At 41.8% G+C, this 20,435-nt stretch overlaps 1 protein-coding gene across 1 annotated transcript in view; it reads left to right on the top strand.

The window, feature by feature from the left end:
• The first annotated feature begins 1,019 nt into the window (after nucleotides 1-1,019).
• Nucleotides 1,020-20,435, top strand: part of HTRA4 (HtrA serine peptidase 4) — a 53,104-nt gene continuing 33,688 nt past the window's right edge. Inside the window, exon 1 of the mRNA XM_029603954.1 lies at nucleotides 1,020-1,949. Within this exon, the coding sequence (XP_029459814.1) occupies nucleotides 1,514-1,949 (436 nt within the window). The 5' untranslated portion in view covers nucleotides 1,020-1,513. The remainder of the gene's footprint in view (nucleotides 1,950-20,435) is intronic.

Genomic DNA, 20,435 nt, shown 5'->3' on the forward strand with positions numbered 1-20,435 from the left:
TAGTCATGGATCCCAAAATCTGCTCTCACATCAGCGTCAAATGTTTTTCTCCTGCTCTGATCCAGGAGTTAAATTTCCCACAATAAAACAATTTGTGCTAAACTTTCCTTTAGCGTGCCTCCCTGCATTGTAGGGTAATAGCTAATAAGCTCAATACCTTGTAATTTGCAGGGAGACCTGCGAATCCTAGCACCAGTTTTGTTTTTTCACTGCATGTTTTTTCCACAGCTAAAAACCTATTACAGAAGACTGGGAGTTGTGTTAGCCCTGAAAAATGTCTGCAAAAACAGGAGTTAAAAGGCACCCTGGGGTCAGCCTGGCTGACTACAAGTGCCCCTTTGTATCTTTAAGCGAGCCACTTTACCCTGTCTTGCCTCAGGTGCCAAATTGAATTGTAAGCCCTCTAGGGCAGGGACCTACTTACTGCAGCTGAATTGTAACTCCTCTCCTACAAGGGATTGGAAAGGCAGTAATTACTAATTAAATCCAAAATCCATGTGTGCAGACAGGGGGAGAATATCACCCTGTTGCTTGTTTCCAAAACCTAAAGGTAGGTTTTATTATGTGATACAGCCCAGTACAGAAGATGTTTACCTAAAGAGCCTTGTCAGCAGAGATACAGGACGTTGGACAGAAACAATGATATTTGATTTTGAGAGGCATTTTAGGTGGTGAGAAAGAGGAACATGATAAACTTGCATTAAAAGCCATGAAAATTTGAGCAGGATACCTGAAATAGAATTTCCCTGTTCCTAATGGGGCAGAGATGGTGCACTTCCAGCTGGCCGGACGAGCATCGTGCAGCAGGGATGAGGCTTAGGCAGGCAGTAGTATGGATGCAGAGGTGAGATCTGCGCCTCATCCAGCTGCAGGCCTCCCTTCCTGAAAAGAACTGCTGTGGCTGCAGGCCCCAAAGGGCAGGTGCAGGGTGATGGAGCGGGGGAGGGCAGCGCTGACACTTCCCAAAAAGCAAAACTTGGCTTTGCTATCCCGCCCAGCTCTTTCCAGCAGCACTTTAGGGAAAGTGGGCTGCAGAGAGAGCCACATTTCAGTTTGCTCTTGGAAACTGAGAAATACCAAGATTTATTTATTTTTCCCCCCGTCACTAGAAACTTGAAATCATCCTAGAGCGTGGAGGTGACCGACCCGGTGTAAGGCACCCGTAGTAAACTTTAGAGGGACTTCTTAGCCCTCGCTTCCTTCTGCTGCAGAGGGACAGGATCCGGAGCCTCCCGGGGCTGCAGATTCTTCTCTCCCTTAACTGCTTATTTGTTACCGGGCTCGGCAGCCGGAGCAGACTCGCGGCAGCATGGATTGAAGGAGGAAGCCTTGGAGAGGGAGAGAGGCTCCCGGGATCGGATCGACCGCTCTCCCGGGGTTAGGCACAGGTTTCTCCAGGGGACAGGATCGTTTTGTTTTTTTTCCCCTGGGCTGAGATTTCCCTGTCTTCCTGGGCCCGAGAGAGGATCTCCCACACCCATATCCCCGGAGCCTGGAGGGGGAGCTGCCGGCAATGCCCCTGTGGCGGCTCCTGCTGCCCTGCCTCTGGCTCTCCGGCCTGGGGGAGCCGCAGCTGCTGTGGCGGCGGCAGAGCCTGGGCTGCCCGGAGCGCTGCGAGACCGAGCGCTGCCCCCGCCTGCCGCAGCCCTGCCTGGCCGGGGAGGTGCGAGACCTGTGCGGCTGCTGCCTGCTCTGCGCAGCCGCGGAGGGCGAGGCTTGCGGCGGGGGCCCCCGGGGGTCCCCGCTCTGCGGCGAGGGCCTGCGGTGCTCGGGGGCCGGCGGCCGGGGGAAAGCGCCCGGCACCTGCCTCTGCGCCTCCGCCGAGCCCGTGTGCGGCAGCGACGGCCACTCGTACGCCAACCTGTGCCGGCTGAGAGCCGAGAGCCGCCGGGCACAACGAAGCCAGGGGCCCCCGGTCATCCACATCCAGAATGGGCCCTGCGACTCCGGTAAGAGGCAGCCCCGGGCCCCCCCCCCTGCCCACTTCTCACGCCTGCTCTTCTATTCTCTCTTTCTTCTCGCCCTCTCTTTGTTTCTTCCGTTACTTTTCTCATATTCCAACCCTTCCTACACTCTTCTTATCCTCTTACACCTTTTTCTTCTCTTATTCTTTCAGTCTTCCCTTATTCTATCCATCTTTTTCCCTTCTTCCAGTCGTTTACTCTTTATCTGCTTTGTTCCTTCATTCATTTACTCATTTTTCCTTCTTGCCATCTTTCAGCTTTCTCTTACTTTTGATTCTCTCTCCTTCTCCCCTTTCTTAATCTTCTCTTACTTTTCTTTATTCCTTCTCGCCTTCTTGTAGTCTTCTTACTCCTTCATTCTTCCGTCTCCTTTTTCTTTCTCTCTCTTTAATCTTTATTTTTCTTCTTTCTCCCTTCCTATATTCTTATTTTTTCTCTTCTATAATCTCTTATCTGTTTATTCCTTTTCCCTTCTCTCTTTTCCCTTCTTATATTCCTTTTTCTTATTATTACTACTTCCCTTTATCCCTTCTTCCTTTTCTCCTTTCTCTCTTCTTTTATTTTTACATTCCATTTTTTTTCATTCTTTCCTTACTTTCTTTTCTTTTGGGCCTTTTCATATATTCTTTCTTTTCCTTAGTCTTTTTATAGTTCTAGTATTAATTTAATTCCTTTCTTGGTTCCCTTTCCTCTCCTTCCTTATTTTTCTTTATTTTATTTTTTTATCCTTTCTCCTTCATTTTCCTTGTTCTCAGTATTCCTTCTTTCATTTATTCATTTTCTACTTTCATATCATTTTCTTTTATTTCTTCTTCCACTGGCTTTCTTTTGCTGCTTTGATTTTGCTATTCATTTATATATGTTTTATTCATTCATTTGCAGTTTCTATTTTCTTTCTTACTGCTTTTCATTTTTTTTCTTTGCTATTCTTCATTAGTTCTCTCTCTTTTCATATTTTTCTTCCCCCTTGTGTTTTTCCTTGGTCTCTCTTTTGTTTCCCTGTTTTGTATTTTTTTTTCTCTGTATTTCTCTTTTCGTTCAGTTTTGTCTCTCTCTGTTCATATTTTTTTTTCTGTTTCCCCCTTTATCCTTTCCCTTTTCATTTTTCCTTGATGAAATTTTGAATTTCCGGCTTCTGTTTTCCTGTTACAATGTTTATAGCCGTCACCCTGCTGCTTAATTTAATTTCCCTCAGAACTCTAGCATTGAAACTGTCGCACATTTCAGCTTTATTATTTTGAAGCACTTAAAGCTGAAAATTCATTCCATTTGCATTATTTTAAACCAAAAGGGGATCCACTGTGGTAAATAGTCATTTTGCAATATAAATCACCTTTTGGATGTATTTTATATTTTTAAGGGAGGGGGCTTGGATAGCAGATTATACATAAGAAAGAACTCGAAAAAAAAACTTTTACAGTTACTAGGATGGGTGAATTATCTTCCCTTTCTGCAGCTGATCTCTCCCTTAAGGCCTGCTCCAGTGGAGATGAGGGTCTACCGTATAAGCCTAGTTAAAACCCTTCTTTAGCCTTACCTGTTCAGTTTAATATCCTCCTGTCTCTTTACATGTGATTGAAAGGCATTTCAGCAGCACAGAGTTCTGCAAGAAATAAACTGGTAGTTTATGGTTGTAGGTACTCAGAAAACTCATCCTCTCCTCCCTTCTTGCTTTTGTTTTTATTTTTTAACTTTAAGGTTTCCTAGGGGAGGGACAGCCCCCACCACCAGCTAAGGCTTGTCTTAGTTAAGGCTACATAAAACTAAGCTAATTAAGAAAAATGGGTTTTGTTCCTAGTTTAACAGAAATTAACCAAAGGTTAGAAATATTTGCCAGTCCTGTGTTTGCTTCACATTTAGGGGCCCCTAGTGAGCTCTGTATGCCAAGATCTTTGGATAATTCTGCTGGTTTAATGAAAAGCTGTCTCAACCTGCCAAGACTCCAGTTTTCCCCAGGATCGGTATGGCTGACAGGTTTTGCTGCTAGTTGTGCATCCAGATAAAATATATTTAAGAAGCTCTGTAATGAATTAGACCATATTTTGGATCGGCTAGCGTTACACTAGAGTACAAATAATCATAACCGGCACCTCAGGCAAGGGGTCTGGCTTCCTTTCACACGTATCGGTGTTACCCCCAGAGACCCCTGGTCTCAACACTGTGTGAAGAACGATTGCCTCCAATGAATGAGGAGGCAACCCATCCTGCAAACCTGGGCTGGGTCTGCCTGTGTTCTGTAGCGCTATAAAAATGTTAAATAGTAATAGTAAGCTAAATGTTAAATGTTAAATAGTAATAGTAAGCTAAATGTTAAATAGTAATAGTAAGCTTCTTTTTAACCGTTTACTGCAGATTGTTACTGGTTGCATCGGAGCTAGGATCAAACTTTTTTTTTCAGTAAAAAGGGTCTCTTCTTCTGGTCCAGCTTTTCATGCTTTCCCAGAGACTTGTAATTAAAGTACTGGAATTCCTTTTAGTAGGTCAAGTCAGGAAAATCACTGGAGAGCAATGCTGCTTTGTACGTGCAGGGTAATCTGTTTAGGTACATTTTTGAAACCCCCTTTTTTAAAAAAAGAACCACTATCCTAAAACACATGAATTACCCACCTCATTGAAATTTAAGTAATTATTCAAACTTATAATGCCTTACAGCTGTTTGTCTTTCCCTGACAGATGTGAAATGCAATGTATAAAGGCTGTTCACGCTGTCAGTAGTATATGCATTGCTGTAAACAGTGTCACTGCTTTCCTAGAGACTTGTGCTAAATGCTTTGGTTGGAGGGTGAGCTGTTCCACGTGCAAAAAAACCCGGGAAAGAAAATGACTGGGGCTCCAATCCAAAAACATTCACTGTTTGTATTCTTGACTCGTGATTTAAAAAAAAACAAAAACTTGCATGTTTTTTCAGAATTATTTTTTTTTTTTGCAGGCTAGAAATGTTTCCTCACAGTATTTGAAGACTTTTTGTGTCTCTTAATATAATGCTCAGGCACTTTTCTGTCTACTCACAGACAAGTGGATGCAATAAGGTGCGCTCCAACTTTACTGCTCATGCAGTCAGGTGTCGTGCACACAAAAAATGTGTATCCTCTCATGCAAATCCCATGCTAATGAAGGCATTAGCTCTCAATGCAGAAAGGTGCGCAGGCTGACCTCATGTTTTCTTAGGGGTCAATGCAATAAACTGCATCCATTCTAGCGCACAGGTTGATGAGTGGTTGGACATGTGGTTTGGGCACGCTAGACTAGCATCCGATGCAATAAGGAGATTAGCACATCCAAAATGCATGCTCAGACAAATGCATAGCAGATAGTGCTCATCACATGTAAATTCCATGTAGATAAGGCTATTACCCCAATGCAAACAATCACTGGGCAACCAATGCACACTTTTTTACACAGCAAATTTAACTCCAGCACTGGGGGTAGCATTAAGTCAATCCATGAGTCAAGGGCTCATGAAAAATTTAAAAATAATATCATTGCAACATTGAAATCTACTGGTTGTGGGGTTTAAAAATAAAGGTATAATGTAATTGCTTGATGTAAACAAAATAATTCAGGACTTACACTTTACACACACAATATACACGCAAAATATCAAGGGGTGAAATCAGCCTGAAGTGGGATAAATTGGAAACGCACCCATTGCAATTGTGGGTGTTTGATGCATTTGCACATTAGGGACTCAAAATTGTTCCTTAGCACATGCTTTTATATGCATTCCCTCATTTACATATTGCATCAGGCATCCAGAGGATGTGGCTGTGTGTGTGTTAGGAAAATGGGCGCTCAATATGTGCACTTGTTTTAACACGCATTTTATTGAATTGGACTATTAGTGAACATAAGAACATAAGAAATTGCCATACTGGGTCAGGCCAAGAGTCCATCAAGCCCAGCATCCTGTTTCCAACAGTGGCCAATCCAGCTACAAGTACCTGACAAGTGACAGTAGATGCCATGCTACTGATGTCAGTAATACCAGTGGCTATTCTCTAAGACAACTTGATTAATAGCAGTTAATGGACTTCTCCTCCAAAAACTTTTTTTTTTATTTTTATTTTTTATTTATACATTTAACAAACATTTACAAGAATATTTCTTGACAAGAAAACCAAGGAATTTTCCCAATATCACATCAAACATATTCATTATTATCAAATAATTCCTTAATATAAATTCCTGACTATAGCCCTCTGTGGGGCGGATACAATCCTCAACCTAAGGAAATTATTTTTAACAAAAAGTAATATTGTAGTCATTATAACAGCAGTATATTCAACTTACTTTGAACTACCCATAAGCTTACGACTGTGTAGTGTGAGAAGCAATAGTAACTGGTGTTTTCCCTACTAAGAATTGAGTCAACTGTGGAGGGTCATAAAAAACATAAGAATTTTCTTGATATTTTACCATACACTTGCATGGAAATTTAAGTAAAAATAGATCCCCCCAGTTGTGAACTTGTGTTATCATCATCAGAAATTGTTTTCTTTTCTTCTGAGTACTCACGCAAACATCAGGGAATACTCTCACTTTTTGACTTAAGAACTGTTCATTTCTATGGCCAAAAAACAGTCTCAATAGCCAATCTTTATCTGGCTCAAGAGTTAAGGTTACAACCAATGTAGCTGGGACCGCCACTTCCGAATCTGATGTTTCAAGGAGCGTGGAGACATCAATACTTCTATCCCTGATAGGAACTGATATCTCTGGCCCTTCTCTCTGTACTGGCTCAGAGATTTTTTTTTAACTGAGGTACATAATAAACTTTAGATACTGGCGGTATTGCATTCTCTGGGATTTTAAACACTTCAAGGAGATATCTTTTAAACATTTCTCTTGGTGATATTAAAGGTATCCGAGGGAAATTTATAAATCTTAAATTTCTGTTCCTCACAGCATTCTCCAAGTTTTCAATCCTTGTTGTCAAATTAGTATTTTCCTTCATCTGTGCCTGTTGAATTTGTTGAACAGAGCTCATATGTATCCTCAGTGACATTATTTGCTGTTCCACTTCTTGGGAAGCATTAGTTAAAGTAGATATCCTTTCTTCCATCGCGTTATATTTTACTATTAAAGGAGAAATTTGCTGAGCTATTACAGTTCTCAATTCCACAATCGCCTCCCAAATAATTTCCAGCGTAATAGTTGAAGGTTTCTGCATTGAGACTTGAAATTCAGAAGTAAAATGTTGAGAAAACACAGTACCTTTCTTACTTCTGACACTATCTCCCAGTCTGGCTTCACGGTTCTTTTCCTCTCGGTATGGCCCTTCGCTATAATCTGAGCTCACATCTGCAGCCTCTGTTTCTCTGGTCCCCACTAGGATTAGACTCACAGCTGGTATTTCTGTAGGTATTACCTCCGGTTTCTCAGCGGGCCTCACAATTGCTGGATTCATGGGAGGAGTTCCTTCGGCTGGGCTAAGAGGTGACAAGGAGCCTGGAAGGGAGGGGAGCTCCCCTTCTCCTCCCTCTCCCTCTAACGGCTGTTGCACCAGCAAGGGACTGCTGCGAAACCCAAGTGCGTCCATTGGTCCGGTTAACAGAGGCGTTGGAGAAGCCGCGGGGAAAGGCGCTGACCTCGGCTTCCGTTTCCTTCCCATCAGAAAAGTATTAGCAAGTTAACTAAATTTTTAGGAAACTTGACGGAGAGAACGCCGGCGTTACTGACTACACATCGGCTATCTTGGATCCACCCCCCTTCAAGAACTTATCCAAACCTTTCTTAAACACAAGTGCAGTGGAGGAGTAGCCTAGTGGTTAGAGCAGTGGGCTATGAACCAGGAGACCAGGGTTGAAGTCCCACTGTCACTCCTTGTGACCTTGGGCAAGTCACTTTATCCTCCATTGCCTCAGGTACAAACTTAGGCCTGGATTTATCAAAATGCGATAGCTAAAGGGGTGTATTTTATGCAAATAGACAGTTTATTGCAATTTGCGCTAATACCTATGCGAAGAGCTAAGTTAGTGCAAATTGCAATAACCTTTTCACACTTTGCGATATGTGCCAGACCTGTTGTATTTCCTGCATACAACCACTGGGGGACCATTTTTAATGGGGAGGAAGGAGAAGGGGGGAGAGAGAGAGAAAGAAAAGCCATAATGTCCTCTCCCTAGATAGGTATTTGTATCCCTATGGGAGGCCCACCTAGTAACTCAAGGTCAGGTTTAGGTATTAGTGTAGGGAGTTAGGTACCACTTTGACATTCAACGTGAGATGTACGAACAGAACAGTGGTCTCTTGTGAAGATTTGATGACCTTCGGAGTGAGGAAACTCACCCAAAGATGAGATTTGTGCAGTGTTTTCTCCACCTAGCTTGATGTTACCCAGGTAGAGAGTCCATCAAGCTAGGTGCAGAGAACATTGCACAAATCTCATCTTTGGGTGAGTTTCCTCACTCCGAAGGTCATCAAATCTTCACAAGAGACCACTGTTCTGTTCGTAGGTCTGACGTTGAATGTCAAAGTGGCCTCTAACCCCCTACACTAATACCTAAACCTCACCTCTAGTTACTAGGTGGGCCTCCCATAGGGATAGAAATACCTAGCTAGGGAGAGGGCATTATGGCTAGTCTCTCTCTCTCTCTCTCTCATTCTCTCTCTCTCTCCTTCCTCTTCCTCTTCCTCCCCCTTCCCCCCCATTAAAAATGGTCCCCCAGTGGTTGTATGCAGGAAATACAACAGGTCTGGCACATATCACAAAGTGTGAAAATGTTATTGCAATTTGCACTAGTGTCACATTTTGATAAATACAGGCCTTAGATTGTAAGCTGTCTGGGGATAGGGAAATACTTACAGTACCTGAATGTAATATACTTTAAAGTGCCAAAAGCAGAATATAAATTAGAAAAAAATACAATAACTGCACTAACCACATTCTCTAGCAACAAATTCCAGAGCTTAATTGTGCATTGAGTAAAAAATAATTTTCTCCAATTAGTTTTAAATGTGCTACTTGTTAGCTTCATGGAGTGCCCCCTAGTCCTTCTATTATCCAAAAGAGTAAATAACCAATTCACATCTACCCATTCTAGACCTCTCATGATTTTAAATACCTCTATCATATCTCCCCTCAGCCATCTCTTCTCCAAGCTGGTCAGCCGTAACCTCTTTAGCCTTTCCTCATAGGGGAGCTGTTCCATTCCCTTTATCATTTTGGACGCCCTTCTCTGTACCTTCTCTATTGCAAATATATCTTTTTTGAGATGCAACCACCAGAATTGTATACAGTACTGAAGGTGCGGTCTCACCATTGAGTGATAGAGGCATTATGACATTTTCCATTTATTCACCATTCCCTGCCTAATAATTCCTAACATTTATTTTTTTGACTGCCGCAGCACACTGAGACAACAATTTCACTGTATTATGTACTATGACACATAGATCTTTTTCCTGGGTGGTAGCTCCTAATATGGAGCCTAATATCATGTAACTACAGTATGGATTATTTTTCCCTATATGCATCAACTTGCACTTGTACACATTAAATTTCACCTGCCATTTGGATGCCCAATCTTCAAGCCTCGCAAGGTTCTCCTGCAATTTATCACAATCCACTTGTGATTTAACTACTCCCAATAATTTTGTATCATCTGCAAATTTGATTACCTCACTTGTTCCAGATCATTTAGAAATATATTGATAAGCACCGGTCCAAGTACAGATCCCTGAGGCACTCCACTGTTTACCCTTTTCCACTGAGAAAATTGACCATTTAATCCTACTCTCTGTTTCCTGTCTTTTAACCAGTTTGTAATCCATTAAAGGACACTGCCTCCTATCCTATGACTTTTTAGTTTCTTTAAAAGCCTCTCATGAGGAACTTTGTCAAATGCCTTCTAAAAAATCCAAATACACTACATCTACTGGCTCACCTTTATCCTCATATTTATTAACCCCTTCAAAAAAAATGAAGCAGATTTGTGAGGCAAGACTTGCCTTGGGTAAATCCATGCTGACTGTGTTCCATTAAATCATGTCTTTCTATATGCACTGCGATTTTGATCTTTAGAATAGTTTCCACTATTTTTCCTGGCACTGAAGTCAGGCTCACTGGTCTATAGTTTCCTGGATCGCCCGTGGAGCCCTTTTTAAATATTGGGGTTACATTGGCCACCCTCATCTTCAGATACAATGGATGATTTTAGTGATAGGTTAAACATTTTAACTAATAGATCTGAAATTTCATTTTTCAGTTCCTTCAGAACCCTGGGGTGCATACCATATTGTCCAGGTGATTTGCTACTCTTTAATTTGGCCTACTACATCTTCCAGGTTCACAGTGATTTGGTTCAGTTCATCTGAATCATCAACCTTGAAAACCATCTCTGGAACCACCAGTATCTCTCCAACATCCTCATTAGTAAAAACAGAATCAAATAATTCATTTAGTCTTTCTACAATGGCCTTATCTTCCCTAAGAGCCCTTTTAAACCCTTGGTCATCTAACGGTCCAACTGACTCCCTCACTGGTTTTTTGCTTCGGATATATTTTTTAAAGTTTTTATTATGAGCTTTTGCATTCAAATTCTCTCTTAGCCTGCCTTATCAATGTTTTACATTTAACTTGATAATGCTTATGCTTTTTCCTATTTTCTTCAGATTGATCCTTCTTCCAATTTTTGAAGGATTTCTTTTGGCTAAAATAGCCTCTTTCACCTCACCTTTTAACCAGGACGGTAATCGTTTTGCCTTCCTCCCACCTTTCTTAATGCATGAAATACATCTGGACTGCACTTCTAAGATTGTATTTTTAATAAATATCCACACCTGTTGTATACTTTTAACCTTTGCAGCTGCACCTTTCAGTTTTTTCTATTTTTCTCATTTTATCAAAGTTTCCCTTTTGAAAATTAAGTGTTAGAGCTGTAGATTTACATATTGTCCCTCTTTCAGTCATTAGTTCAAAACTGTCTGATCATATTATGATTACTATTGCCAAGCGGCCCACCACCATTACCTCTCTCACCAATTCCTGCCACTAAGATTTAGATCTAAAATAGCTCCCTCTCTTGTCAGTTCCTGAACGAATTGCTCCATGAAGCTGTCGTTTATTCCATACAGGAATTTTATGTCTCTAGCATGTCCTGATGTTATAATTACCCAATCAATATTGGGGTAATTGAAATTTTCCATTATTACTGCACTGCCAAATTAGTTAGCTTCCCTGATGTCTCTTAGCATTTCATCATCTGTCTGATCATTTTCGCCAGGTGAACGATAGTATACTCCTATCACTATACTCTTACCCAACACACATGGGATTTCTACCCATATAGATTCTACTGAGCATTTAGTTTCTTGTATGATCCGTATCCTGTTGGACTCTATACCCTCCCGGTCATAAAGTGTTACACCCCCACCAAGTTGAATCTCTCTATTATTGCAGTAGAATTTGTACCCTGATATAGCACGGTCCCATTGGTTATCCTCCTTCCACCTGGTCTCTGAGATGCCAATTATATCTCTCTCATCATTCACTGCTTTACATTCTAACTCTCTCATCTTACTTCTTAGACTTCTGGCATTGGTATACAGACATTTCAAAGTGCATTTTTTGTTTGTGTTAAGTACAACCTGCTTTTCAGTTCATAGGAATAATTTGGAATTCTTTTGCTCATGTTATTCTTTACTTATAGGCACATGGGCTACTTTTGCATTTATTGGAACCTCTCTGTTGGGATTCCCTAACGCTCCTGTTTCATTAGTATCCTTCAAAGATACATTCCTCTGAACCGTGCACTGATGAGTGACTGTCGGCTTTCCCCTTGTGCTGGAAACTTAACTCCTTCTCCAAGATGAACTAAAGGTTCCAAGGCTAATGTTAGTCCATGGGTGAAACCTGGAGTTTCGGTGCTGGAAACTATAGACAGGATTTTATGCACAGAAAACATGTTTTGTGCACATTTTTTCTGGTTTGTGCACATTTTTTAACTCTTGATACACTTAACACACAAGTACATTACCTTGTGTGTTAAGAAACTGTGCACTGAATTTCAGTATTATGATTTGTGGGTATGTGGGCCCTTGGCCCAAGATGCAAGTTGTTACTACCTGTGGGAAGGACCCCCACAGGTCTGCATGGTCGGAGAGCTCTGGGTGAGGCAATGGAAAGGTTCCCTGGCACCAGGAAAGGGCCCCCGTGGAGAGTAGACTGGAGGCCATACCTGGGCAGGGACCCCGAGGGTAGGAGTGCCAGACAGGCCGTAGAGCGGGGGATGCGAGGCTTGGCTAATCAGGAGGTACTCAGAGGGCAACCCCAAGGGGAGGAGCTGCACAGCGTAGGATGATGATGTAACGCCGTAGGTCAACCCACAGGACAGGGAAGCCCAAGCTGAGCCTCTGTTGGTGATGTAGCACCGCTCCGAGGAGCAGGAAAATGTTGGCAGTCTCAATATAGTATGTAGGGGCAACCCCAAGGGGCGGGGAAGCGTGTAAAGTCCCAGAGAAGCCGGATGGCGCTACCCTGAGGAGCGGGGAAGCTCTGGTAGTCACTGTAAAATGTAAGTGCAGTCCCGAGGAGCGGGAAACGTGGACAGTCTTGTTCAGATTGTGGGCGCATCCCCCCTGTAGAACTCACAGATAGCTGAGGTGTCCCAGAGGTAGTCCCGAGGAACGGAAGGCCTTGCAGGTTAGAACCCAGGAGACACAGAGCCAGCCTGAGGAGTGGGGTAGGCGAGGGGAGCGAGTCCCCAATGTGTGCTCTGGCCCCCGAGGAGCGGGTACCAGATAGGGTCCAAGTCCAAGCCATGAAGTGAAGTCTCAGGAACAAGTAGGCAGTACTCAAAGACATACGGAACTTGTTGCCAAGTCGGCTAGCTGAGGGCGAAGGTGGAGTTTAAATACACTGGTCTGATGATGTCATCAACCGGAGACGCCCCGAGGTTCCCGCTTCAAAGGAGGGTCCGGTGGCATGCGCACCTATGAATGACCGAAGTCGAGGAAGATGGCGGCAGCGGCCAGGCCGCCATGAGGAGTCCCGGGGAACGCGGCGGTGAAAGCTGGCCCGAGCCACGAGCAGCCCCGGGGAGGGCAGGAGAGCAGTGCAGGAAGTGAGTACATGCGGTTGCAGTCATCTGCGACTGACAGGCATAACATTCAGCACAGTTTTAATGCTCAGCTATTTGCATTGGCCCCAGTATTAGGAATTTAAATATTCTGCCTTCTTTTGATGCACATATTAGAGTTTTTGTTTTGCTTTGTAATTCTGCTGAATTAAAGAGACATTGTTTCGGGGGGGGGGGGGGGGGGGGTGACAAACCCGGAATCTTGAAAATCTCAGACCGAAAAACATGTCAAGGTGTTTCTTGCTACCTAGTGTTTATTTATTTAATTCTGTATTCCACTTTTTTTCAAGCACTTCAAAGTGGATTTAGTGTTCAGTGGTTCCTAACAATTCTGTTGGCCTTCAGGATGTGTTTCTAAATCTTTTAACAAATAAAAATGTGAAGGTCTTAGGGCTATGCCACAATATCTTTACAGTTCTGGTTCAGCAGCTGAGATATACAAATGAAAGCACCAGAGAGTGGGCTGCAGCTCCCCCTGGACTGACAGCAGGGCGCGGCCAATCCTGGGAGGATCTCACTGTTAAGAACATTCTTTTTTTTTTTAAAGAAATAATAAATGTTTTCATGATATTTGGACTTCTCTCTCTGTAATTCTCTCTCCCCCCCCCCCCCTTGTTCCTGCAAAGGTGCAGCTAGGCTAGAGGAATTGTGAAGTTGCGCTTTTACGAGTCTGAGCCTCAACTTTCAACATCTGACCTCACATAGGAGTCAGATATAGTTCCAGCAGGATTCCTGCCAGCTTCCAGTCCTGGAACATGCTTTTATCATCACTGAGTGAAATGTGACTGCTGAAACCTACATTTCCATCATCTTGGAGAGGACATGGCAACTTAAAGAAAAAATACAAGCACAAGTTTACTTCTTAAGTGGCTGCTAAAACTCATTTTAACCAATTAGAATGAAAAAGCAAATTTAGATTTCCCTGTATGAAATTTTTCCCTTATTGGATAATTAGGGATCTGGAAATACAGGTGGAAGAGAAGAAGCCCCAAGAGCAGGGCTGGTGCAGGGCTATCAGGCACCTTAGATCTCTGTTCAATCCCATACCCACTCTTCCCTTTACATCCTTGGATATCAGTCTCAGCTCTGGCACAGCATCCTCCTCTCTCACCCTACTCAGTATCTATCTCTCACCCTCTGCCAAGTCCTTCTCTCTGTTCCCCTGGCCAGCAGCATCCTCATCTTTCTCACTTTCACTCCCTGCTCATCTCAGCAGCATTCCTCCAATCTCTTTGCCCCCTTTTTGCAGTGTCTAGCATCTTCTGTCTCCACCGCCATCAGACCAGAATCCCCCCCCCCCCCTCTATATATATCCACTCCACCTGCCGAGCACACTCTCTCCACAATGCCCCATCCACCCAGTTTCTTCTCTGTCTCCATCCTTCATGTCTACCCGTCATCCATTCCCTTTTCTCTTGTGACTCCATGCTTTATAAATGAGTAGGAAGCAACTAGAGGTTTCTTGAAGCCCCCCTCCAAAATAAGGTTGGCACTTTAGGCAACCATCTAGTTTGCCTATTGGAAGAACCAGCCCTGCCAGAGAAAGCCAAAAATAGACATGAATCAATACCATTTACAGCATATTCAAGCCCATGGCTAGAGTGGATTGGCCTATCGAGGCTTTAGGCATGCCCCCGTGGGCCAGTCGGGCCAATAGCATGATTGCAGCAGCTCTCATGCCTGTGGAGCCACTGTGACCACCACCAGCCCTGCAGCAACTTTTTATTTTTCACGGCAGGATCCTCCCCCAAGGTTCTTACTTACTTTTGCCTAATTGTACCCACAGTGGTAGTAGCAGCTTTATGGACCTGCTTCCTGGCTCAGATCCCCGCCCCCCCCCATCACCACAGTAGCATTGGGGAAACACTTCCTCTGCCTCCCCTTACACTGGGACTGCCCCCTGCTGCCTCACCATGGGCTCAATGCCTCCCAGCTCCCTCTGTTTTCCTGTATCACCAGCTCCCCCATTTTCCATCTATTACAAAAAATAATTTTTAAAAAGTATCGGGACTTTCTAGCCTGTGAATCTTCTCAGACCAAAAGGGCTACCTCCTCATGCAAAAGCCTGCCCAGACCCTGCTCTCCAAGAGTCCAGATTGGATTTACACTGATTACTAATGTAAATACATACAGGTGGAGGGGGAGAAGAGTGAGCATATGTGTGAGCATGAGACTGAGTGCATTGGGGAGCATGTGCATATGTGTGAGTGCATCAGGGAGCATGTGTGTGTGTGTGTGTGCTGGGGAGCATGAATGTGAATGCATCATTGAGCATGAGTGTGAATATGGCTGAAAGTCTTTGAGTGTGTATGTAAGCTTGACTGAAAACATGAGTGAGGGGACAGAATGAATGAGTCTGCATGTGTAAGTCAGTGAGCAAGTGTTTGAAAAAGCATGTGAGTGCATCATCAAGCAAGTGTGTGAGAGGGACAGTATATATGAGCATGCGAAAGAATGTGCGATAATGAAAATGTTGTGTTAGAGACTGTGTATATGAGAGAGAAAGAAGAAAGATTATATATACCTCCTACCCCGACTAATTTATGACAATCAAAAATTCCCAGGTATAAAGAGCAGAGAAATTTTATAATCCAATTTTAAATATTGGGGGGTATTTGTTGTGTCTGCTCTATCGAAATATTTTATTGGTGTTGGAAAATTTGAAAAAATATTTTATGATTTTTTAAATTATTGGATGTTCTATTAATCAGTTGTTTTGAAATTCTTTTTATTTTAGCAGTATGGTTTTACTATTGATTTATATTTCTTGATTTTATTGTTTGAGTTTTTTTATGAGACATGGTGATGTTTCTGTTTTCCATTGGTGCACTATATACAGAGTCTGGCTTGTTGTGGTTTCCAGTTCAGTTTGTGTCAGCAGATTTCTATTTATATTTCATGGTCTTTATATTCTGTATTTGGTGAGGGTCTTTATATGTTCTGCATGTGTGACCAAGATGAGGTACTCTGTTAGTGTGTAGTTTCTGTGTAGTGATCTACAGAAGCCTAGCCTGTTCTATTTTCATAATAGATGGTGTATTGGTGTTTTAAGACCTGGTGTAATATATGCAGTGTTACCTTCTCACTGGTAAGATTCTTAGTGTTTGAATACTGGAAGTCAGTGCTGTATTGATATGGGAGGATTACTATATTATAATTATAATTCAGTTTACTCATGAATTTCTGAGAGCCAAGCCCCTACCCAACACATGTTACAATAGGCCAAGTATCTTTTTTAATATTATTTTTGTAATTATTTGGATTTGGCTCACACCTTGTTATTGGTAGCTCAAGGCAAATTATATTTGAGTACAATAGGTATTTATCTGTCCCCAGAGGGCTTACAATCTAATTACTAAAGATTTGTTCCCATTTTGTGTCTATGGGAAAAATGCTTAGTAAATAGGACCCTAATTTTATACCTGAGGCAATGGAGGGTGAAGAAACTTGCCAAAGTCACAAAGAGTATCAGTGGGATTTAAACCCTGACTTTTCCAGTTTGCACCCTGCTGCTCTAACCACATGTTGTTGTAAATGTATTTATTTTTTATTTAAGACTTTTTATATACCGTCTTTAGCAAATAAATTTGAACAAAAACTGTTTACAACATTGAACATAAAAATAATAAATACTAAACTTTCATAAAGTGAAAGTAAAAATAAATAATAATAAAAGTATGAATACAAATACATAGTAACATATCAATATCAATATTATTAATATCCTTATACCTAAAATATTAAAATAAACTTAAGTTAACTTTACATTTAACAAACATAAAAGATAGAAAAAAACAGGAAGAATAAAAGTCATTATAAGCACAGAATAATAGAACAAGGAAAGCTGCCTGGTCTCTTAGTCAGTGGCTCTGAATGTTTCTCTAAAGAGAGATGTTTTTAATGATTTTTTGAAATCCTTACTATTTGAGATTTGGCGTAGGGCATTAGGTAAAGCATTCCAATGTATAGGCCCTGCTACAGAAAAAGCTCTTTGACGGGTAATGTTTAGTCTTGCTAATCTGACAGAAGGAATGTCCAAAAGGCTCATATTTGAGGATTGAAGCTCTCTAGAGGGTTTGTATATTCAAGATAGAGCAAAGCCAGGAGGAGTTAGGGTTATTTAATAATGAGTGAATTATGGTCAGTATTTTGTACAAAATTCGATATGTGATAGGCAGCCAATGCAGTTTACATACAATCTGAGTAATGTGCTGTTTTAAAGGCGTACCTGTAAGAATACGAGCATTATTTTGTATTAACTGTAGCGATTTAATTGTTGACTTTGGTAAACCTAAATACAAACCGTTATAGTAATCAAGACCTGGAAATACTAATGACTGAAGGACCAGATGAAAATCTTGAGCATACAGTAATGGTTTTAAACATTTTAGTAAGTGTAGTTTATAAAAATCATTTTTAACAGTTTTAGAAATGTATTTATTTATTTTATTTATTTAAAGGCTTTTATATACCGGAGTTCATGCACTAGTGCATACCACTTCGGTTTACACAGAACAAGGAACAGAAAATTACATCAAACAGATTGAACAATTAAACAAATATACAATTACATCCAACGATTGGGTATAAATAACATGGCTAACTTAGTAGGAACTTAGTTTGAGGTAAAGGAGAGAAATAGTACCAAGTGGTAACAGAACAATGTTAATAGCTAAATAATAAATATAAATAGTAAATACAAATTCTTATAATAAATACAGGTGCTTACAGATTACAGTCTTCATGAAAAGTTGTGACAAGACATGTGACAAGACAGAGAGACAAGACATGTGACAAGACAGAGAGAGGTTTGAATCCAATGTGTCTCCCTAACTACGTGCTTGCTTAGTGCTAAAGAACTACATAGATCTTCTCTAGAAATCACATGATCTTTGGCAGTCTATTATCTTTGGCAGTCTATTATCAAAACCCAACCTCTAGCCTATATTAGGCACCGCTCATGTTAATTATGTTATTACCCCCATATATCTTAATCCAAGTTAATTCGACCTGTTCATTGTAAGACATTTACTTGTCATTGTTGTTATTGTTTAAAATGTAAACCGAATTGATCAATAATTTTGTTATTGGAAAGTCGGTATAGAAAAATGCTAAATAAATAAATAAATATGTTCATTATCTATCATAATATGCAACGGTGGACTATTGATTGGGTTCTCAACGAAGCTTAGAAGTACAACTTCTATTTTTTCGCATTTAGTTTTAGACTGCTATGAGCCATCCATTTTTCTATAGTTTTGATGTAGATTTGCACAATAGAAAGTGTTTCATCTCAGGAGGATTTGTATGGGACAAAAAGTTGTATATCGTCCGCCTATATTTTGAAATGGACATTTCATGCAGACAGAATATTACATAAAGGTAGTAAGTAGATGTTGAACAATATTGGGGAAAGTGATGAGCCTTGGGGACCCCTGCTGGCCTTGGATACGAGAACGATTATATTTTTACCTCAGAAGGCTATACTTTGAATGTCCTTTCTCATGTAAAATATGTTATTATAAATGCATAATTTTTGTGTGTTGAGAGGGCTAGGCTGTGAAGATGCAAGGGTGTTAGGGTTTGCTTCTGGTGGCTAATACCTTTGCACTAGCCCTGGCTGCACTGGCTCCACGTGGGAAAGCAAGATTCTGCCTTGAGCTGTGGTGTTTTGGGTGAGTGGCTCTCCCTAGGCCAGAGCTTACTTTACTTTTCTTTTTTTTTTTTTTAAACCTTAGAGGAACAGCATGGATCACTTCTGGTACCCCTCCACCTGGACTAGGTAGGCAGAGCAGAGCCTGGGGAACCATAAATTCAGCAGACTCTGTATAGCCCAGTCATTGAGAATGTGCTAGAGAGGCATCAACAGCAGTGGGGAAGTAGAGACAAGCTACAGTCACAGAAAGAGAGGGGGTAAGCAAAGAGGATGTGCCTGTGCAGTGTTGGTGAGTAGGGATGTGCATTCGTCTAGGACGAATTAAACAATTTCAACAAAATTGTCTAATTCATCATGTTTCGGCCAACCTGAAAAATGAAGGACATTTTCCCGAAATTTCGGGAAATTTCGTTTTTCGGGGTTACCGTGTGCTAACTCCCCTTAGTGCGCGCTTACATTGAAATGTTAGTGCGTGCTAACCCAAAATTCTGTTGCTGGAAGAAAAAAAAAACAGGAAATACAAAATTTCCCTCAGTTCCCCGATAAGGAAACCCGAAACGATCGGGCCATCCGATTCACATCTCTATTGGTGAGGCTTCTTTCTGAAGTGACTGGGCTGAGTTCTGAGAGGAGCAGCAGGCTGTGGAACCAGTGAGTCTCCTGGAGAATGAGGGTGCTAAGAATGGAAGGGGGACTGGAGAAGGGCTGGTGGCTAGCATGAATTTTATATATTGATACGGCAGTGCTGGGGTTGGGACACTCACTATGTGAGCACAAGAACAGCAGAATGTGTATGTCTGAGAAAGAGAGTAAATAAGTGTATCTTTGTGTCAAAGAGAAAGACACCCGACCACACACACTCTGATGTAAAGTGTGTGGGGAGTGCCTTTCTCTCTGATGTAAAATGTGTGTGGGGGGGGTGCTTTTCTCTCTGATGTAAAGTGTGTGTGTGGGGGTGGTACCTTTCTCTCTGATGTAAAGTGTGTGTGTGGGGGTGGTACCTTTCTCTCTGATGTAAAGTGTGTGTGTGGGGGTGGTACCTTTCTCTCTGATGTAAAGTGTGTGTGGGGGTGGTACCTTTCTCTCTGATGTAAAGTGTGTGTGGGAGTGCCTTTCTCTCTGATGCAAAGACACACACACACTATCGCTCAAGGACACAAAGTTACATCCAGAGAGAGAGTGTGACAGAGGAGTATGTGTGTCTGAGATGTTGTCTCATTACTTGGAAGTTGGTTTAAGAGCTGATTGGTTGGCAAAAAACTTTAAGACCAGACCAGGAATCTAGAAATCTGGAATAAACAAACTTGTGGGAGCCTCAATAGATTGCATGGATGGAAAAGGGACTGCAACTCAGTTTGCTCACTTCTGATCTAGGGTATGATCTACTTCTTAGTTATTTAGGAAAAATGTGTAATTTATGTTGGAGATCTTTTGCTTATTTGTGCAAAGATAGTACACGAGAGAGTCGGTCAGATAAACATTGGGCTGGTTTTTATTTAAAAAAAAATCCCCCTAGTCGATATTTTCCTTCAATCCACCCCTGATTATGGCTCGTGCAAGAGAAGCGTGCTTGACTGGTTAGCCTGGCAGAGGCTGACTAGGACAGTGGACCTCACATGAGAGGAAAAGAGTTGGAGAAGAAATGATAATTAAGAACTTGCAAGGGGTTAAAAGTATAGAGGTCTTGAGGGGAGACGTGGTGCCACCAGCATATTTGTACTGCTTATATTCAGTGAT

The sequence above is a fragment of the Rhinatrema bivittatum genome, chromosome 5 (assembly GCF_901001135.1).
Source record: "Rhinatrema bivittatum chromosome 5, aRhiBiv1.1, whole genome shotgun sequence".
NCBI lineage: Eukaryota > Metazoa > Chordata > Amphibia > Gymnophiona > Rhinatrematidae > Rhinatrema > Rhinatrema bivittatum.